This window comes from Grampus griseus, assembly GCF_964374135.1.
Source record: "Grampus griseus genome assembly, chromosome: 2".
Lineage (NCBI taxonomy): Eukaryota > Metazoa > Chordata > Mammalia > Artiodactyla > Delphinidae > Grampus > Grampus griseus.
Genome location: NC_139018.1, coordinates 8,815,068 through 8,837,644, shown reverse-complemented (window position 1 = coordinate 8,837,644; position 22,577 = coordinate 8,815,068). Strand labels below are relative to the sequence as shown.

General features: G+C 45.1%; 1 protein-coding gene across 1 annotated transcript in view; it reads left to right on the top strand.

Moving 5' to 3' along the window:
* Nucleotides 1-3,515: 3,515 nt before the first annotated feature.
* The window catches only part of LOC309819416 (uncharacterized protein C14orf132), a gene marked incomplete at both ends in the record, with an annotated part of 48,635 nt that continues 29,573 nt past the window's right edge, over nt 3,516-22,577 (top strand). Inside the window, one exon of the mRNA XM_082649561.1 lies at nt 3,516-3,542. Coding sequence (XP_082505687.1) covers nt 3,516-3,542 — 27 coding nt within the window. The remainder of the gene's footprint in view (nt 3,543-22,577) is intronic.

Genomic DNA, 22,577 nt, shown 5'->3' with positions numbered 1-22,577 from the left:
TTGTCACGCTGAGTGCGGTAATGTAAGAATGTTTTCTTTCTTCAGGACGTGATGACTAAATAGTTCTGTCCACCTGCAGGACATGGTGGGTGTTAAAAAATGGACTCAGGGGACTTCCCTGGTGGTCCAGCAGTTAAGACTCCGCTCCCAATGAAGGGGCCCGGGTTCGATCCCTGGTCAGGGAACTAGATCCTGAATGCCAAAACTAAGAGCTCACGTGCCGCAGCTAAAGGTTCCGCACACTGCAATGATCTCGCACGTGGCAATGCAGCAACGAAGATCCCGTGTGCCGCAACTAAGACCCAGCACAGTCAAAATAAATAAAGTCACATGCTTATAAAAAAAAAATGGACTCAAGATTGGCGGGTCGGGATTTCCCCGGTGGTGAAGTGGTTAAGAATCCGCCTGCCAATGCAGGGGACGTGGGTGCGATCTCTGGTCCGGGAAGATCCCATATGCTGCGGAGCAACTAAGCCCGTGCGCCACAACTACTGAGCCTGTGAGCCACAACTACTGAGCTTGTGTGCTACAACTACTGAAGCCCTCGCACCTACAGCCGGTGTTCCACAACAAGAGAAGCCACTGTAATGTGAAGGCTGCACACCACAACAAAAAGTGGCCCCCACTCACCACAACTAGAGAAAGCCTGCATGCAGCAACGAAGACTCAACACAGCCAAAGGAAAAAAAAAGATTGGTTGGGTCCCCTTTATTTAGAGATGAGGGAACTGGGGCTCAGAGAGCAGAAGAGACTCATCCAAGGACACACAGCGTTATATAGGTTTTGACTACAAGGTGTCGCTTGGGGACGTTTGGGTTTAAAACATAAAAACAAAACAAGCCATCAGACAGTTTGCATTGGTCCCGTCTCTCTTTTTCTTCAGAGCCGAGTTCTGGGAGAGGTCTGGATTCCCCTGCGGAAGGCCAGGTCTACAGGCTGGTAACTGCACAAACCTTGTCTGCAGAGCATCTTCTTCTTCTCTGCTCTTCTGCAGAGAAGAGCCACCCGATCCGAGAACACCGTCATCAGGAAGCAGTGAGGGTACAGGACTGTGAGCCCTGCTGTTCAGCTGATACCACCACGTGCTGCTCTCCCCACCTTCATCATTGCCCTCCCTGCCTCCCAGGGTCCATGTGGGAACATGAAAACATGCATGCCTGCTCTCAGCGCTCTTACTGAACCTAGACGTCTGGTCACTGCAAAGCGAGGATGTAAGGCAAAGCAAGGATGTAATGAAAAACCAGATCAGAAAGGAATAAATAAAATGGTCCCTCTTTGCAGATGACATGATTTCCCACATAGAAAATCCCGAGGAATCTACCAAAAAATTCCAAGAACTAATAAGTTCTAGGTCATAGAATGCAAGACAAACATACAAAATCAATGATATTTTTATATACTAGTAATGAACACATGGACATCAAAATTAAAGTGTAATACCTAAAAATTTAGTCACTAAAAAAAAAGGAAAAGAAAAGAAAGAAATGTTTAGGTGAGCATTTAACAAACATGTCCAGGCCTTGTATGCTGTAAACTACACAACACTGATTAAAAAAAAAAAAATCGAAAAAGATCTAAATAAATGGAGGAACGTATTGTCTTCAGTATGTCTCTGAACATACTGGATTGGAAGACTCAACATAGTAAAGATGTAATTTCTCCCCAGTTTGATACAGAATAATGTTTAACCAGCTATCTGGGCATCCTGTGGCCCAGTCAACTTGACAGATAAAGTTAACCACCATGGTAACTAAGTCAGAATAGCATTACTGCAGAAACAGAGGAACAATCAATGGACTAGAATAGACAACCCATCAACAGGCCCACACCTAGATTGAAACTTGACAAATTTGGTGCTGCTAATCAACACCAAACAAAAAGGGCTGGACTGGTCAATAAAAGGGATGGGATAATGGATTATTAATATGGAAAAGATGAAATTTCTTCCTTAACCCGTACCAAAAAAATAATCAGTAAGAAAAGGGCTGAAATATGAAAAAATAAAACAAAAATTAAAAACTACAGGAGACTATCTCCATGGTCTCAAGTTGAGAAAGGATTTCTTCAACAAGGGCTAAGTGTATAGTTAAATATTAATAAACTTTGACTCAATTAAAATGAACTTCTGCTCTGGTGTCTCTTCTTAAAAGGGCATTAATCCCCTTACCAGAGCTCCACCCTCATGACCTAGTGACCTAATTACTTCTCCAAGGTCCCACCTCCAAATACTATCAGACTGGTTTCAACATATGAATTTTGAGGGGACACAAACATTGTCAGTAAGGCACTGGTCCCATTTGCTGAGGTCAGTGCTGCCACCACAGTGGGGTTCGGGGACGCCTGCTCGCTGCATGGCCTTCTCCCCGTCAGCTGTGCAGGCTGCTGGGCGAGCAGCGGCAGCGAGGTTTCGAGCACAGGCAGCAGTAGGGACATATATGGATCTGTCCTTTAAGGCTGCACAGGTAACGCACAACCCAGTCCCTACCAGTGAGCCCTTCAAGATGGACAAAGCTCCCACCTGCTCTCCTGTGGGCCAGTCACCAGGTCTGGGGTGTCACACACATACATGCACACATGGGAATAGGCTCCTTCCGGCATCTCTGCCATTGTCCGCATTTTAGCTATTGCAGCCGCACGTTTGGGGTACTTGCTGGAGGTAAGGAGAGATTAAAACAGGGCCATAAGGTACCAGTTGTGCAAGTTGTGCACTGTGCAATTCTAGAAGGCACCATTCACAGTTTAGTCTGTTATGTTATTAGCCATGTTAGAGCTCTCACTTATTGAAGACACTGTGTACCAGATTCATGATCTCATTAAATTCTCTGGTTCTGTTTTCTTCATTTTACAGATGACAAAACCCAGGCTCAGAGAGCCACTACCTTGCCCAAGCCGCAAGAGCAGAGCTAGGATTTAAACCTTCTTCTGCCCAGTTCGAGAGCCCCGAGGACACCGGACTCTGGGCGCAGTGTCGGTACAAAAAGCCTGTTAACCCTGACCCTGGCAAGCCAGCCCCACGAAAGCACCGCTGGCCCCCTAGGGAACTGGGCTCAACAGCACGGGGCAGGACGCCAACAGCACTGGACTTGGGTTCTGGGCTGCTTCTTGCACCGACCAGATAAGCGACCTCGTGCTTCTGCTCCTCCCTCCAGCACGCGGAGGTAAGCGACGGTGAGCCGTCCGGGGTTCTACCGAGCCCCGCCCTCGGGGGTGGGGCAGGGAGTGGTCACGTGAAGGGGCGTCTTGCCCCCTCCCTACCCCCGAGCCCCGCCCCGCCCCGCCTCGCCCCGCCCCGCCCCCAGGCTCCAAGCCCTCCACCCAGTGAGCGCAGAGGGAACTGAAGGCGCCGCGCGGGCTCGGGACCTGCCGCCCCCACCCGGTTGCCGAGGTCGGCGTCGCCGCCGTGGGGTTTCGGGGAGGCCTGCGCGCTGCGTGGCCTTCTCCCGGCCAGCTGTGCGGGCGGCTGGACCAGCAGCAGCAGCAGGGAGAACTCGAGCGCCGGCGGCAGCAGCGACACCATGGATCTGTCTTTTATGGCCGCACAGGTAATGGGGCTCCTTCCACGCGCGCCCCGGGCCGCCAAGTTTGGGCAGGTTCGGGGCCACGGTCTCGCCCTCCCCGCCGGGGCTGAGCGCACCGGGAGGGTTCAGGCCGGGCGGTGGCGCCCGCCGGCGATCCGAGCGCGGGTCCTTTGTCCGGAGCTGGCATCCCCACTGGGTGCGCGCGTCTGGGGCCGCGAGCATGACTCCCGGGGGCGGGGCAGGCTGTGCGCCCAGTGTTCCCCGGATCGACCTGTGCGAGGGGCCTCGGCAGGGGTCCCGTCCCTGCCCATCCCCCACCTGCTGTCCTCCCTCCGTTGCCTCGCAGCTCTCCAAGGCGGGGCAGCCCAGATCCGTGCGTACCCGGGTGGGCAGGCAGCCTCGCTCTTCCCCATTCTGTATCTTCCCGAGGCGCCGGGTAATCTGTCACTTGCTGCTGACCTTGGACGCCTCCCACCTCAATTTTCTCCCGTTTGGTGGAGACCAGACTCTAGCCCGAGGAAGGCGGCGAGACCCGCTCTGTGACCAGCCAAGCGCCAGAGCACAGCATTCGTTTTCTCCTTTTTCTGCTTTGTGCTGACTCTAGCCATCAGTGCCCGGCGCGACCATAACTCTTCTCTCGACACAAAACAGTTTCCCAGTGGCAGACAAAACAGATGACCTCTCATCGCTTGGATTTTTTTCTCCAGGGGAATCCCCGGAAGCTCTGAGCGTGGAGCGATCTTTATGTTTGGTGCCTTAACTCTGGAGCCAGAACAAAGGCAAACGCCTGCTTTCCGGAGCTGGAGCTGTCTGTGGCCTTTTGGAGTTACAGTCTGGCTCCAGGGAAGGGCCACCGCATTTGGGCTAGGAGAGTAAATCCCCAAGTACCAAATTCAGACCTTGCACCTTCTATCGAGTTGGTTATGTTGGGAGCCCAGGGGTAGGAAGGCCCCCCAGGTTCCCTCTGTCCCCTGGGCATGTGGCAGGGGCTCCACTGGTTGCTGTTTACTTTTCCAGGGAATGGAGTTTCAGGGCACACTTTCCTTTTCCCCCAAACTTCACCATGGTGGAAATCTGTTTAAAAAGTAACAGCAAGATCTAGGCAGTAGGGACAGCGAGCTCCCAACGCAAGCACGAATGGGTGCAGAATCCCCAGGTTGGCTCAAGGGAACCCAGATTCCAGCTCTTGGCAGTCTCTTAACAGGTTTTCCATCATGCTAATTGCTCCCATGAGCCATGCTGGTCTTTTTTTTGCCTAATTTTCTGTCTCCTGTTCCTAAACCCATGTTTATGAATATTGTCCTATGGACATCATTTTAGATAGTGCTGACTGTTAACTGCGTGGACGGAGGAGGCTTCACCGGATTTATTTCTAGAGGGGAGAAGAGCTCACACGATATCTACCTCTGCCTCCCAGCTCTGGATCCCACCAAACAGCTGACATTTCCATGGTTACAAGATAAATTGATAACTGCTAATCCTGGGGCTGGCTGGAGCATCAGGAGTTGCTATGGTAACTTGACAAAATAAACATAGGGCTTTTCAGCATATCTATATAGGCAGAGCCTGCGCAGAGGTGGAGTTCTGGTTTTTTTTTTTTCTTTTTTTTTTACAATTCAAGTTTAATGTGGTCAGTTCATTACTGTGGACAGATGTTTGGGCATTGATTACACACTCAGTCCTGGGTTAGCTGCAGGGACAGAAACGTGAAGCATCACCAAACGGGGAGAGATGCTGACGTTTTGCTGAGCATCTGCTATGTGCCAGACGCGGGCTCTTACACACCTGATTACAGTAAATCCTTACACGTCTGTGACATTGGCACTGTTATCCCCATATTACAGATCAGGATACCAAACTTCAGCGAAATGAAACGATTTGCCCAGGACACACCATTAGCAAGGAGGAAAATGGGTTTCAAATCTGGGTCTGAGGATCTGCAAAGCTGCTGGGTTTCCACCTTATCGCTTCCCCCTGAGAAAGACACAAAATAAGGGACAGGAAGGACATATTTAAAGATGACTCATCTCTCCTCCTCCCCCCAGGAAGTGCTCTCCTCGTGGTGCGTTGTGATCGAATGGATTTCATTCTGGTGTTTCTCTGTCCCTCTTATCCCCACGAGGGTGGGAACTCTTACTTCGTCTGTAGCACTTAGCAGTGCTTGGCACGGTGAGCGCGCAGGATATGCTGTGGGTGTACAGTGACTGCTGCACGTGACCAAGTCAATATCCCCACACGTCAGCAGAGGGCAGTTTGATAGAGACATGTGAAGGCCTCCGTCCACTTGTTCAGCTAACGTTGAGTGCCTGCCTTGTGCCAAGCTCTGTGTCAGGCACTGGGACAGGGATGCTGGGGGACAAAGTTGAATGGGATGTAGATTTTCTTTCTGGATGCTTGGAGAGTAGTGGAGAAATGATGGACCAGGCCATTCCTTGAAAGGGCGACCAAAATGCCTGGTATAAAGTAGGCCCTCCACAAGCATCTGTTAGATGATTGGATGAGGGTAAGACAAGATGTATGTGCAGGAAAAGCCATTAACCGGAAAAGATAGTGAGTTTGAGGTGTCACATGCCCCTGCGCCAAACACCTGTTCATCGGTACTCGAGGCTGGGAGTTCTGATGGATGGGAACTAGAGGCAGATTTCCCCTGGCGGACCTGGGAATAAGGGCATTCTAAGCAGAGAGGTATGGAACTTCCCTGGCGGTCCAGTGGTTGGGACTTGGCGCTTTCACTGCGATGGCCCCGGGTTCAATTCCCGGTTGGCGAGCTAAGATCCCGAAAGCCACGCAGAGCGGCCAAAAAAATAAAAAATAATCAGAGAGGCATGGAGGTAGGAAAGCCCAGAATATATTTACAGAATCCTTCAGGAAACTGGAGGGTAGGGAGCACAGTAGAACTGGGAGACAGAGGCCAGGGCCAGGTTGTAGAAGGTGCTAACTGCCCAGGATGAGAAGTTCACATTTAATCAGTAGACAGTGGGAGCCACTGTAGGTGACTGAGCAGGAATAGCTTATAATTGAAGCAGTGCCCTGGGAAAACCCCAGCCGCCCGTAGAGGCCACAGCTGGAGGGATGGATGGAGTCGGAAGTGCACACCTGTTTGATTCACTGATGGAGGAAAAGAAACCATATTCTTGTGGCTCCAAAATCCAAGCTGTGAAATATAACCTCTTCATGGCTTAAAAAGACCTGGAGGATATATGCCATTTTAGAGAGATTTCCCACTCAAAAACTAAGCCTCAGAAAGACACTCTTGGGCTTCCCTGGTGGCGCAGTGGTTGAGAGTCCGCCTGCCGATGCAGGGGACACGGGTTCGTGCCCCGGTCCGGGAAGATCCCACATGCCGCGGAGCGGCTGCTCCCGTGAGCCATGGCCCCTGAGCCTGCACGTCCGGAGCCTGTGCTCTGCAACGGGAGAGGCCACAACAGTGAGAGGCCACAACAGTGAGAGGCCTGCGTACCGCAAAAAAAAAAAAAAAAAAAAAAGACACTCTTCTTGGATGTACAGAGTGGACATCAGTTATCCAACAAATCCTCTTATGCAGATGTGCCCTCCCTGGTGCGGGTACACCGGGCTGTGGGTTTGGGCTTAGAAGAGGCTGTGGTCGCTGAGGATGTAAAGACTCAGCTCGACCCTGAGCCCTGGAGGCACTCAGCCTCTCTTTCCCCCACCCTGGAAACACCCCAGCCCCACTCTACACAGTCCCTGAGTCCCTGGAGATTCTGGAGGGTTGAATAGTAAACAGGGGCATGCATTTCCCTATGGCCAGAGATGGCCAGGAGGGCAAGGCTACCCAGACCCCCTAGGAGATGGAGGGGAGGGGAGAATCGCAGATGTTGAAGACTGATCCTCAAATCCCTTTGTTGTCGGTGGGGTAGCCTGTCTCCAAAGACGGCCCCGTCTGTTCCTTCCCTACCTCCTGGAGGTACATGTTGGCCCCCCGTGAGGGAGTTTAAGATCTGATTCCCCTCCCCTTAATGTGAGCTGGCCTTAGTGATTTTTCTGACCAAGACAATGCAGTGTGAGTGACATTGTGAGATTAGCTTAACAATGTGATTGGTTTGTAAGAAGCCTGCAGCTTCCACCTGGGACCCTTGGAGCTCTTGCTCTGGGGCAAGCCCAGCATCGTGCGTGAAATTCAGAGACCCTGAGACCTCGGGAAGGGAATGAACATTTAAGAGACCTACTGTGTGCTGGGCCAGCACATGGAATGAACTAGAGGGACAAGGAGCCCCGTTTCCATGTTTCTAGGTTGTACCTCCCTGTAGAACAAGCATGCCTATGACATAAGAGCTCGTTCTTATTTTTGTCTTGCATTGTCCTTACAGTGACTAGTTTAAACCCAGTAGTTCCCAAATGTTGCTGCCACTACAATCACCTGGGAGCTTTTAAGGGTCTTGCTGCCCAGGTCCTGCCCCAGACACTCCCATCTGAGTCTGGAGCTGGGAGCCAGCATCAGTGTTTTCTTTTCATCCCCTAATTGATTCCAGTGTGCGATCAAGGTTGAGGCCCGGACCCCAAACCCGCATTGTGGGGCTGTTCCCCTCCCCCATCTTTGGATGGAGCAAGTCCTTGGTCCCTTTTAGGTCATAAAAAGTCATGTCGTCCCTGGAAGTCACTCCAATATCAATTCAGCAAATTAAAATATTCAGGCCCAAAGTAATGTAACCTGGGAGCTTGCTCCAAAGTTGAGGTTCTTGTTTGGGATTAGCAGATGCAAACTATAATATATAATATGGAATGGCTAAACAATGAGGTCCTACTACATAACGCAGGGAACTATATTCAATATATTGTGATAAACCATAATGGAAAAGAATGTGACAAAATATGTGTGTGTGTGTGTGTGCGTGTGCATAACTGAATCACTTTGCTGTACACCAGAAACTACGCAACATCGTAAATCAACTATACACATCGATAAAATAAATTAAAAAAAAAAGAAAAGATTGAGGTTCTCCCTTCCTCCAGACCACACCTGGCACAGGTGGGAAACCTAGAGTTGGAATGGGTGCCTATATTACTGTCATGGTACAGACAGGGAGAGAATGGAGAGCCCAGGTGGTTCGGCTCACAGGCTGGGGAGCCATGAGTGGGGCGGACACAGGAGCATCCTTCCCATCATCGTACCACCTCCCAGAGCAGTCCAGGTGCTGGGGGACGGTGGGAGGCCCCGGGATCCTTCCATGGACCAGCTTCAGGGAATCGTTGAGCCCCCGAGGTACGCAAAGTAGCATGTTTACGTATATTTTGAAACAAGTTTTTAAAGAAATCTCTCTTCATTTCCTACGGCTGCTGTAACAAATTACCAAAAACTGGGTGACTTAAAACAGCAGAAATGTAATCTCTCCCAGTTCTGGAGGCTCCAAGTCCAAAGTCGACAGGGCTGTGGTCTCTCTGAAGGCTCTGGGGAGGATAAGCCTGCGACTCCCTCGGCCTCATGGGTGTGGGCTGCAATCATTGGTGTTCCGTAGCTTGTCTGTTCTTCTCTTCCTATCAGGACACCAGTCATATCGGATTAGGGCCCACCCTACTGACCTCATCTTCTTTGATGACATCTGCAGAAATCTTATTTTCAAATAAGGACACATTCACAGGTACTGGGGATTAGGACTTCAGTATATCTTTTGGGGAGACAACAGCTCAACCTTTATTAGGTCTGAAGATCCCTGAAGAATAAGGATCTTGGTTCTTGTGTTGGTGGCCACTGGTCTTTGAGAGGCAGTGGAGAGATCACTTCTCTAAGCCTCAGTTTCATCATCTGTGAAATGGGGACAAATGGCCTACCTCGTGGAACTGTTCATCTAGTCATTCAACAATCATTTCCTGTGTGCTAGGCCCTCCCTACGTGGAGCGCTGGGGGGCAGAGGGTCACAGGCCCTGCCGTGTGATATGTGACAGGGTGGAGGTAAACAAAGGCGCCCTGTTACGGCAGAAGAGGCACCTCACCCAGCTCTGGAGACCGGGGGAAGGCTTCCGGAGGAGGTGTGAATTGAGCTGAGTTTGAAGGATGCATAGCTGTTATGTACATGAAGGAGGACACTCCAGGCGGGGGGATGACATGAAATGGCTTGAAATGGAAGGGGCTTGAATAGTGTCTCTTACTGGGAATGAAGGTTGCAAGTGACCATCCGGTTGGGCCGAGGGGCGTGTGGGAGGGAGCAGAGATGAAGCCGGAGGGACCAGGGCCAGGCAGGTGGCCTCATGGAGTGGAGCAGGGTGGGGTGGGGGGCTGCGGTGACCCGGAGAGCAGGGCTGTGGCCTGGAGGGGGCACAGACAGCGGCACTGAGCTCCAGCGACTTGCCCATGCTGTACAAACTCACAGGCCCAGGGCTGCGGGTGCTTGTGGGTTTTTAAGAAAACTGAAATCTCCGATGCTTATAAGCAGTCTGGATTTTCAAATGTTGACAACTAATTAAAAATTTTTAACTAACTGACCAACCACGATGTGGGCTGTTTTAATAATTACTTACTGCTTACCATTTCAGTTACACCGTGGTAGCAATCATTTCTTTTGTGGGATGAGAATTTAGGAAGAAGTGGGCTAGGCAGTTTGTTTCTGCCCTGATGGCATCAGCTGGGGCCTCGGGGCTGGAGTCTCACAGCTTCACACACGTGTCTGACACCTCTGTGCAGCCTGACCCTTCTCTCCACTTGGTCTTTCATCCTGCAAGTGTTTCTTTAGGCAAGTGGGGCCTCCTTCCAGCATGGTGGTATCAGGGTCATGGAACTTCTTGTGTAGCACTGCCTCCCCTCTCGAATCAGCGTTCCTAGGTGGACACTGCGAAGCTTCTTATGAACCAGATTCTACCTCTTGATGCAGGAAACAGCATGCATGTCCAAGGGGGAGGGAAGGGTGGATGGCAAACATCTTTGGAGACAGGCTGCGCCTGGTCCAAACAGAATAGGTATGTGGACTGGATTCATCCTGGAACTGCCATTGCGATAAGTATCTCTAGACTAGACAGATGTGTGTGGAGCTTGACAAAACCTTGTAAAAAATTTCCAGGCCCAGGAGAGAAGTAAGTTATTACTAAGGAGCTACACCGTAACTACTAGACGGAACCATATGAGGTTGCTGATGCTTGACCATTTTGACCTACAAAATGACAATTTCATATAGTTCAGCCTAGTAGGTACTAACTAGAAAGACAGTAGGTTCCTTGAGTTATGGAGGGAAGAAGAGCTGTGGGACACGGGATGGAGTGAGGAGACGTGGGAAGGGGGATCACTACCTGCTGGGGGGAGATCTGAGGAGGCTTCGTGGTTTGAGGAGCAGGGCCCTCCCCTGACTTTCCCCCCTCAGCCCAGCTCTTAGAACCTTGGCCTTGCTGCTGGGAGGACACAGTCACACCTGGAACATTATGTCCCACTGAGTGGGTCTTTCTGGAAGATAAGATGCATGGTCTAATCATAGCTGAGATGCTGATAACATCCACTGCTAGGCCTCCTTCTCCCACCCTCCCTCCCCCTGGGCCTTGGCAGTCTCACGGTTAATTTGCATTTTAATCATTTTTCATGGAGGGGGGGAAAAACCACAAACGACTTCTGGTTAAGTTGAAGAGGTAATTCTGTTATCTCTTGAAATGGTCGTAGCTATTCTCAGGGGCCAGTGGGAGCATTCCCAAAGATTTGCAAGAAACCAGCAGCAGTTTTCCCTCCCCAGAGGAACACAGCGTTTCCCAGAGAAATAGAATTCTAGGGACTCTGGCAATCTGCTACTTAGAGAATGTGTTCCCCAGCCAGCTACTGCTCCTTTTTCTTTAAGCAAGAATTATTAAAATACAAATTGTCTATTATCTCATATGTTTTCAACCAAAGGGCTTGTCTTGAACTTTGAATTCCGATTTTAAAGATGTAAATATTTTATCATTCTAATAAGACCTGCCTCGGGAGAGCATATAGTGCTACATTTTTGCAGGGGTGTAATGAGACGTTAAAGACGAAGTGAAAATCTGTGGTACATTTTGTAGACCAAATTTCTAGATAGTGTTTTAAGGGTCAAGACATTCCATCTGACTTGAAACAATTATATCTCACAGAGCTAAGAGAACCAGGTCGTCTGGAAGTGGATTACAAATCTGCAATTGAACACTTGAGTGTTTGTGGAACACCTGCTGTGAACTCAGCCCAACTTTGGGGATCCAAACCCCAGCTTCTCTACTCTGAGATGATGGAAGCCCATCTCTGTTTACTCCCTCCCGGTTCTGTCCCCTCAAGATGTCCTTGTACCTTCCCATCATAGCTGCCTTTTATCAAACGTTTAGGAGGTACCAGGCAGGCCCTGGATTGAATAATACATAGAATCTCACTTCTAAATCCTATGACACCCCCATGGAATAGGCAATTTTAAGATCCAATTTTTTTTTTTTTCTTTTTTTGCGGCACGTGGGCCTCTCACTGCTGTGGCCTCTCCCATTGCAGAGCACAGGCTCAGCGCGCGCAGGCTCAGCGGCCATGGCTCACGGGCCCAACCGCTCCGCGACGTGGGATCCTCCTGGACCGGGGCACGAACCCGTGTCCCCTGCATCGGCAGGTGGACTCTCAACCACTGCGCCACCAGGGAAGCCCAAGATCCATTTTATAGATGAAAAAACTGAGGCTTAGAGAGGCAAAGTCACTTGCCCCAGGGCACACAGGCTTGGATTCAAACCCAGATCTCTGTGCCTCTTCAGCTTATTTTTTAAATCCAATTTTACAATCTCTGCCTTCTGACAGGAGTGTTTAAACCATTTACGTTTAATGTGTTTTTCTATAGTTGCGTTTAAATTTACTGTCTCACTGTTTGTTTCCTATTGGTCCCACCTGTTCTTTGTTCCCCTTTTCTTCTTTTTCTGCCTTCTTTTGGATTCATTGAGAATTTTTTATTATCTCATGTTGTCTCCACTCTTGGCTTATTGGCTATAATAGTTTTGTTATTTTAGTGGTTGCTTCAAGATTTAGAGTGTATATCTTTAGCTTAGCACAGCCTATCTACAAGTGATATTATGCCGCTTCACATTCAGTGTAAGAACCTTATAACAATACACTTCTATTTCTCCCCTCTAAACTTTTTTGCCATTATTGTTGCACATTTCACTTCTATGTGTGTTTTAAACCTCACATTGTATTGTTATCATTTTTGTTAGAAGTTAATTAATTTTTAAAGAGATTTAAATAGTAAGGGAAGAACTTAAATATTTTCCCATATGGACACTATTTCCAGTGCTCTTTATTCCTTTGTGTAGGTCCATATTTCTGTGTGTTATCATTTTCTTTCTGTCTAAAGGACTTTAACATTTCTAGTAGTTCAAAAGTGCTGGTGATGAATTCTTTCAGTTTTTGTATGTCTGAGGAAAAAAGTCTTTATTTTTTTTGGCTTTCATTTTTGAATGTTTATTTTTTACTTGGCATAGAATTCTAGATTGACTGTTTTTCAATACTTTAAAGATATTATTCAGCCATCTTCCTGCTTCCCTTGTTTCTACTGAGAAATCTGCTGCTGTCCTTATCTTGTTCGTTTGAACATAATGTGTCTTTTTTCTCCTTTGGCTGTGTTTACAGTTTTTTCCTTATTGATTTTTGAGCGCTTAGATTATAATGTACCTTAGTGTAGTTTTCTTCCTGCTTCTTGTCCTTAGGGTTTGGGAGCATCCTGTATCTGTGGGTTTATACTTTTCATCACATTTGGAAAATTCTCTGCCATTCTTTCTCCCCCCTCCAGTTTTATTGAGATATAGTTGACATATAACATTGTATAAGTGTAAGGTGTACAACACAGTAATTTCATACATGTATATACTGCAAAAAAATTACCACAATAAGTTTAGTTGACGTCTGTCACCTCACATAGTTACAATTCTTTTTTTATTGGGATGAGAACTTTTAAGATGTACTGTCTGAGCAACTTTCATATATACAATACGGTATTTAGCTATAATCACCATGCTGTACATTATATCCCCAGAACTTATTTATCTTATAACTGGAAGTTATAAGATTGACTACTGGGCTTCCCTGGTGGCGCAGTGGTTGAGAGTCCGCCTGCCGATGCAGGGGACACGGGTTCGTGCCCCGGTCCGGGAAGATCCTACATGCCGCGGAGCGGCTGGGCCCGTGAGCCATGGCCGCTGAGCCTGCGCGTCTGGAGCCTGTGCTCCACAGCGGGAGAGGCCACAGCAGTGAGAGGCCCGCGTACCGCAAAAAAAAAAAAAAAATTGACTACTTTCACCCAGTTCCCCACCTCCTGCCTCTGGAAAACACCAATCTGGTCTGTTCCTATGAGTTTATTTTTTTTAGATTCCACGTATAAGTGAGAGTTTCTTTCTCTGACTTATTTCACCTAGCATTATGCCCTCAAGATCCATCCAGTATGTCTCAAATGACAAGATTTCCTTCTTTTTCATGACTGAATTTTATATATACACATATATACACATATACATGTATGTAGATATTAATATACCACATTTTCCTTAAGTGTTCATCTGTTAATAGACAGTTTGTTTCAGTGTCCTGGTTATTGTACTGTGTGTGTGGATGTCTCTTCAGGACAGTGATTTCATTTCCTTCAGATACATACCCAGAAGTGGAATTGCTGGATCATACGGTAGTTCTGTTTTTAATTATTTAATTTAATTTTTGAACCCCCATACGGGTTTCCATATTGGCTGCACCAATTTACATTCCCATCAACAATGCACAAGGGATCCTTTTTCTCCACATCTTCTCCAACACTTGTTATCTCTGTCTTTTTGATAGTAGCCATTCTAACAGGCATGAGGTGATATCTCACTGTGGTTCTGATTTGTATTTTTCCCTGATGACTTGTGATGTTGAGCACCTTTTCATGTACCTGTTGCCCATTTGAATATCTTCTTTGGAAAAATGCCTATTCAGGTCCTCTGCCCATTTTTAATTAGATTATTTTTTATTGTTGAGTTCTATGAGTTTTCCATTATTTCTTTACAGATTCTCTCTCCGCTCCTTTGGAGATTCTAGCACGTATATCAGGCTGCCTGACATTGTCTCACAGCTTCCTGATGCTTGTTCATTTTTTTGAGGCTTTTCTTTTTCTGTTTGTGTTTCATTTTGGATAATTATTATTTACATATCTTCAAGCTCAGCAATATTTTTTTGAATGTCTAATCTCTGCTAATCCTATCCAGTATATTTTCGACCTCAGACATTGTAGTTTTCATATCAGAAGTTTAATTTGGGTCTTTCTTATACTTTCAGTCTTCTTCTTAACATGTTCAGTGTTTCCTCTAGCTTTTTTTTTTTTTTTCGGTACGCGGGCCTCTCATTGTTGTGGCCTCTCCCGTTGCAGAGCACAGGCTCCGGACGCGCAGGCCCAGCTGCCATGGCTCACGGGCCCAGCCGCTCCATGGCATGTGGGATCCTCCCGGACTGGGGCATGAACCTGCGTCCCCTGCATCGGCAGGCGGACTCTCAACCACTGCGCCACCAGGGAAACCCCTCCTCTAGCTTTTTAATATATGGAATACAGTTATAACAACTGTTCAAAAGTCCTCATATACTAATTCTAAATGTGCATCAGCTCTGGGCTGGTTTTGATTGATTGCTTTTTCTCCTCATTATGAATCATATTTTCCTGCTGCTTTGCATGCCTGATAATTTTTATTTTTATTTATTTTTATTTTTTTAACATCTTTATTGGAGTATAAACGCTTTACAATGGTGTGTTAGTTTCTGCTTTATAACAAAGTGAATCAGTTATACATATACATATGTTCCCATATCTCTTCCCTCTTGCGTCTCCCTCCCTCCCACCCTCCCTATCCCACCCCTCTAGGTGGTCACAAAGCACTGAGCTGATCTCCCTGTGCTATGTGGCTGCTTCCCACTAGCTATCTACCTTACGTTTGGTAGTGTATATATGCCCATGTCTCTCTCTCGCTTTGTCACAGCTCACCCTTCCCCCTCCCCATATCCTCAAGTCTGTTCTCTAGTAGGTCTGTGTCTTTATTCCTGTCTTAACCCCCTAGGTTCTTCATGACATTTTTTTTTCTTAGATTCCATATATATATGTGTTAGCATACGGTATTTGTCTTTCTCTTTCTGACTTACTTCACTCTGTATGACAGACTCTAGGTCTATCCACCTCATTACAAATTGCTCAATTTCGTTTCTTTTTATGGCTGAGTAATATTCCATTGTATATATGTGCCACATCTTCTTTATCTATTCATCTGAAGATGGGCACTTAGGTTGTTTCCATCTTCGGGCTATTGTAAATAGAGCTGCAATGAACATTTTGGTACATGACTCTTTTTGAATTATGGTTTTCTCAGGGTATATGCCCAGTAGTGGGATTGCTGGGTCATATGGTAGTTCTATTTGTAGTTTTTTAAGGAACCTCCATACTGTTCTCCATAGTGGCTGTACCAATTCACATTCCCACCAGCAGTGCAAGAGTGTTCCCTTTTCTCCACACCCTCTCCAGCGTTTATTGTTTCTAGATTTTTTTATCATGGCCATTCTGACTGGTGTGAGGTGATCCCTCATTGTAGTTTTGATTTGCATTTCTCTAATGATTAATGATTTTGAGCATTCTTTCGTGTGTGTGTTGGCAGTCTGTATATCTTCTTTGGAGAAGTGTCTATTAAGGTCTTCTGCCCATTTTTGGATTGGGTTTGCTTTTTGTTATTGAGCTGCATGAGCTGTTTGTAAATTTTGGAAATTAATCCTTTGTCAGTTGCTTCATTTGCAAATATTTTCTCCCATTCTGAGGGTTGTCTTTTGGTCTTGCTTATGGTTTCCTTTGCTGTACAAAAGCTTTGAAGTTTCATTAGGTCCCATTTGTTTATTTTTGTTTTTATTTCCATTTCTCTAGGAGGTGGGTCAAAAAGGATCTTGCTGTGATTTATGTCATAGAGTGTTCTGCCTGTGTTTTCCTCTAAGAGTTTGATAGTTTCTGGCCTTACATTTAGGTCTTTAATCCATTTTGAGCTTATTTTTGTGTATGGTGTTAGGGAGTGATCTAATCTCATACTTTTACATATACCTGTCCAGCTTTCCCAGCACCACTTATTGAAGAGGCTGTCCTTTCTCCACTGTACATTCCTGCCTCCTTTATCAAAGATAAGGTGACCATATGTGCGTGGGTTTATCTCTGGGCTTTCTTTCCTGTTCCAGTGATCTATCTTTCTGTTTTTGTGCCAGTACCATACTGTCTTGATTACTGTAGCTTTGTAGTATAGTCTGAAGTCAGGAAGCCTGATTCCTCCAGCTCTGTTTCTCGTTCTCAAGATTGCTTTGGCTATTCGGGGTCTTTTGTGTTTCCATACAAATTGTGAAATTTTTTGTTCTAGTTCTGTGAAAAATGCCATTGGTAGTTTGATAGGGATCACATTGAATCTGTAGATTGCTTTGGGTAGTAGAGTCATTTTCACAATGTTGATTCTTCCAATCCAAGAACGTAGTATATCTCTCCATCTCTTTGTATCATCAATAATTTCTTTCATCAGTGTCTTATAATATTCTGCGTACAGTCTTTTGTCTCCTTAGGTAGGTTTATTCCTAGATATTTTATTCTTTTTGTTGCAATGGTAAATGGGAGTGTTTTCTTGATTTCACTTTCAGATTTTTCATCATTAGTGTATAGGAATGCCAGAGATTTCTGTGCATTAATTTTGTATCCTGCAACTTTACCAAATTCATTGATTAGCTCTAGTAGTTTTCTGGTAACATCTTTAGGATTCTCTATGTATAGTATCATGTCATCTGCAAACAGTGACAGCTTTACTTCCTCTTTTCCAATTTGGATTCCTTTTATTTCCTTTTCTTCTCTGATTGCTGTGGGTAAAACTTCCAAAACTATGTTGAATAAGAGTGGTGAGAGTGGGCAACCTTGTCTTGTTCCTGATCTTAGTGGAAATCCTTTCAGTTTTTCACCATTGAGGATGATGTTGGCTGTGGGTTTGTCATATACGGCCTTTATTATGTTGAGGAAAGTTACCTCTGTGCCTACTTTCTGCAGGGTTTTTATCATAAATGGGTGTTGAATTTTGTCAAAACCTTTCTCTGCATCTATTGAGATGATCATATGGTTTTTCTCCTTCAATTTGTTAATATGGTTTATCACATTGATTGATTTGCCTATATTGAAGAATCCTTGCATTCCTGAAATAAAACCCACTTGATCATGATGTATGATCCGTTTAATGTGCTGTTGGATTCTGTTTGCTAGTATTTTGTTGACGATTTTTGCATCTGTGTTCATCAGTGATATTGGCCTGTAGTTTTCTTTCTTTGTGACAGCCTTGTCTGGTTTTGGTATCAAGGTGATGGTGGCCTCGTAGAATGAATTTGGGAGTGTTCCTCCCTCTGCTATATTTTGGAAGAGTTTGAGAAGGATAGGTGTTAGCTCTTCTCTAAATGTTTGATAGAATTTGCCTGTGAAGCCATCTGGTCCTGGGATTTTGTTTGTTGGAAGATTTTTAATCACAGTGTCAATTTCAGTGCTTGTGATTGGTCTGTTCACATTTTCTATTTCTTCCTGATTCAGTCTTGGCAGGTTGTGCATTTCTAATTATTTGTCCATTTCTTCCAGGTTGTCCATTTTATTGGCATAGAGTTGCTTGTAGTCATCTCTCATGATCTTTTGTATTTCTGCAGTGTCAGTTCTTACTTCTCCTTTTTCATTTCTAATTCTATTGATTTGAGTCTCCTCCCTTTTTTTTTTGATGAGTCTGGCTAATGGTTTATCAATTTTGTTTATCTTCTCAAAGAACCAGCTTTTAGTTTTATTGATCTTTGCTATCGTATCCTTCATTTCTTTTTCATTTATTTCTGATCTGATTTTTATGATTTCTTTCCTTCTGCTAACTTTGGGGTTTTTTTGTTCTTCTTTCTCTAATTGCTTTAGGTGCAAGGTTAGGTTGTTTATTCGAGATGTTTCCTGTTTCTTAAGGTGGGCTTGTATTGCTATAAACTTCCCTCTTAGAACTGCTTTTGCTGCATGCCATAGGTTTTGGGTCGTCGTGTCTCCATTGTCATTTGTTTCTAGGTATTTTTAAATTTCCTCTTTGATTTCTTCAGTGATCACTTCGTTATTAAGTAGTGTATTGTTTAGCCTCCATGTGTTTGTATTTTTTACAGATCTTTTCCTGTAATTGATATCTAGTCTCATAGCGTTGAGGTCCGAAAAGATACTTGATACAATTTCAATTTTCTTAAATTTACCAAGACTTGATTTGTGACCCAAGATATGATCTATCCTGGAGAATGTTCCATGAGCACTTTAGAAAAATGTGTATTCTGTTGTTTTTGGATGGTGTGTCCTATAAATATCAGTTAAGTCCATCTTGTTTAATGTATCATTTAAAGCTTGTGTTTCCTTATTTATTTTCATTTTGGATGACCTGTCCATTGGTGAAAGTGGGGTGTTAAAGTTCCCTACTATGAGTGTGTTACTGTCGATTTCCCCTTTTATGGCTGTTAGTATTTGCCTTATGTATTGAGGTGCTCCTATGTTGGGTGCATAAATATTTACAATTGTTAATTCTTCTTGGATCGATCCCTTGATCATTATGTAGTGTCCTTCTTTGTCTCTTCTAATAGTCTTTATTTTAAAGTCTATTTTGTCTGATATGAGGATTGCTACTCCAGCTTTCTTTTGGTCTCCATTTGCATGGAATATCTTTTTCCATCCCCTTACTTTCAGTCTGTATGTGTCTCTAGGTCTGAAGTGGGTCTCTTGTAGACAGCAGATATATGGGTCTTGTTTCTGTATCCATTCAGCCAATCTGTGTCTTTTGGTGGGAGCATTTAGTCCATTTACATTTAAGGTAATTAGCGATATGTATGTTCCTATTCCCATTTTCTAAATTGTTTTGGGTTCGTTATTGTAGGTCTTTTCCTTCTCTTGTGTTTTGTGCCTAGAGAATTCCTTTAGCATTTGTTGTAAAGCTGGTTTGGTGGTGCTGAACTCTCTCAACTTTTGCTTGTCTGTAAAGGTTTTAATTTCTCCATCAAATCTGAATGAGATCCTTGCTGGGGAGAGTAATCTTGGTTGCAGGTTTTTCTCCTTCATCACTTTAAATATGTCCTGCCACTCCCTTCTGGCTTGCAGAGTTTCTGCTGAAAGATCAGCTGTTAACCTTATGGGGATTCCCTTGTGTGTTATTTGTTGTTTTTCCCTTGCTGCTTTTAATATGCTTTCTTTGTATTTACTTTTTGACAGTTTGATTAATATGTGTCTTGGTGTATTTCTCCTTGGATTTATCCTGTATGGGACTCTCTGTGCTTCCTGGACTTGATTAACTATTTCCTTTCCCATATTAGGGAAGTTTTCAACTATAATCTCTTCCAATATTTTCTCAGTCCCTTTCTTTTTCTCTTCTTCTGGAACCCCTATAATTCGAATGTTGGTACATTTAATGTTGTCCCAGAGGTCTCTGAGACAGTCCTCAGTTCTTTTCATTCTTTTTTCTTTATTCTGCTCTGCAGTAGTTATTTTCACTGTTTTATCTTTCAGGTTACTTATCTGTTCTTCTGCCTCAGTTATTCTGCTATTGATCCCATCTAGAGTATTTTTCATTTCATTTATTGTGTTGTTCATCATTGCTTGTTTCATCTTTAGTTCTTCTAGGTCCTTGTTAAATGTTTCTTACATTTTCTCTATTTTATTTCCAGGATTTTGGATCATCCTTACTATCATTATTCTGAATTCTTTTTCAGGTAGACTGCCTATTTCCTCTTCATTTGTTAGGTCTGGTGCATTTTTATCTTGCTCCTTCATCTGCAGTGTGTTTTTCTGTGTTCTCATTTTGCTTATCTTACTGTGTTTGGGGTCTTCTTTTTGCAGGCTGCAGGCTCGTAGTTCCCGTTGTTTTTGGTGTCTGTCCCCAGTGGCTAAGGTTGGTTCAGTGGGTTGTGTAGGCTTCCTGGTGGAGGGGACTAGTGCCTGTGTTCTGGTGGAAGAGGCTGGATCTTGTCTTTTTGGTGGGCAGGTCTACGTCTGGTGGTGTGTTTTGGGGTGTCTGTGGACTTATTATGATTTTAGGCAGCCTCTCTGCGAATGGGTGGGGTTGTGTTCCTGTCTTGCTCTGCTTGTTTGGCATAGGGTGTCCAGCACTGTAGCTTGCTGGTCGTTGAGTGAAGCTGGGTGCTGGCGTTGAGATAGAGATCTCTGGGAGATTTTCTCCGTTTGATATTATGTGGAGCTGGGAGGTCTCTTGTGGACCAATGTCCTGAAGTTGGCTCTCCCACCTCAGAGGCACAGCACTGACTCCTGGCTGCAGCACCAAGAGGCTTTCCTCCACACGGCTCAGAATAAAAGGGAGAAAAAGTAGAGAGAAAGAATTAATAGAAGTAGGAAGAAAGAAAGAAAGGAAGGAAGGAAGGAAGGAAGGAAGGAGGAAGGAAAGAAGGAAAGAAGGAAAGGAAGGAGGGAGGGAGGGAGGGAAGGATGGTGGGAGGAAGGAAGGAAGGAAGAAAGGAGGGAAGGAAGGAAAAAAGAAAGAAAGAAGAAAGATAAAGTAAAATAAAATAGAGTAAAATATAATAAAGTTATTAAATTAAAAAATAATTATTAAGAAGAAAAATTTAAAAAAAAACAAAAAACGGATGGATAGAACCTTAGGACAAATGGTGGAAGCAAAGCTATACAGACAAAGTCTCACACAGAAGCATACACATACACACTCACAAAAAGAGGAAAAGGGGAAAAAATCATAAATCTTGCTCTCAAAGTCCACTTCCTCAATTTGGGATGATTCGTTGTCTAAAGGAGGGAGGGAGGGAGGGAAGGGAGGAAGGAAGGAAAGAAAGAAGATAAAGTAAAATAAAATAGAGTTATTAAAATTAAAATTAATTATTAAGAAAAAAAAACGGACGGATAGAACCCTAGGACAAATGGTGGAAGCCAAGCTATACCGATAAAATTTCACACAGAAGCATACACATACACACTCAAAAAAATAGGAAAAGGGGAAAAAATCATAAATCTTGCTCTCAAAGTCCACCTCCTCAGTTTGGGATGATTCGTCGTCTATTCATGTCTTGCACAGATGCAGGGACATCAAGTTGATTGTGGAGCTTTAATGCCCTGCTCCTGAGGCTGCTGGGAGAGATTTCCCTTTCTCTTCTTTGTTTTCACAGCTCCCAGGGGCTCAGCTTTCATGCCTGATAATTTTTGATTGGATGCCAGACATTGTGAATTTTACCTTGTTGGATGTTAGATGTTTCTGTGTTCTTATAAATTGTCTCAGGCTTTGTTCTGAGACGCAATTATGTTACTTGGAAACAGTCTGATCCTTTTGGGTCTTGCTTTTAAGATCTGTTAGGCAGGACCAGAGCCATCTTTAGTCTAAGAGTGATATTTTCCCACTGCCGAGGCAAGGCTGCTCTGAGGGTTCTACCCAATGCCCTGTGAATTATAGATTTTTCAAAATGGCCAGTGGAAACAGGTACTGTTTCTGGCCTGTATGGATGCCAGGTACTATTCCCTGTCATCCTTTAGGGTGATTCTTTGCTGCCTCAGGTGTCTTCCTCACGCACATGTGCTCACCAGTCCTCTGCTGAATATTTGAGCGGTCCTTCTGCAGATCTCTGTTTAGCTCTCTCCTCTGCATCCTCTCCCTCATGGTCTCCAGCTGCCTTTGTCTCCCCAGACTCTCTGTCCCATCTCCTCAACCCCAGAGTCCACTGGGCTCTATCTGGGTTCCCCTTTCCTGCTCCACAGCCTGGAAACTCTTCCCAGGCAGTAAACAGAGTCAATTACTTGTTTCTCATCTCTCAAAGGTCACTGTCCCTCACTGCCTGATGTCCAACGTCTTGAAAACCATTTCCCTATGTTTTGTCCATTTTTTTATTGGTTCCGTTGGGAGGGTAGATCCAGTCCTTGTTACTCCATCTTGGCTGGAAGCAGAATTTTCTTAACCCTGTGTTTTTAAGAAGTATGCTTCCACACCTACTCCTTTCCTCCGGTTGTGGGAAAAGGGATATAACGTTGAGTCTGAACCTGGCCCACTGCCTCTCCCTCCCCTCTGGAACCTTGAGCTGGCATTTCTCTGCCTCTTCTGAATGTCCTAAAATGTGGGTAATGTATGGAA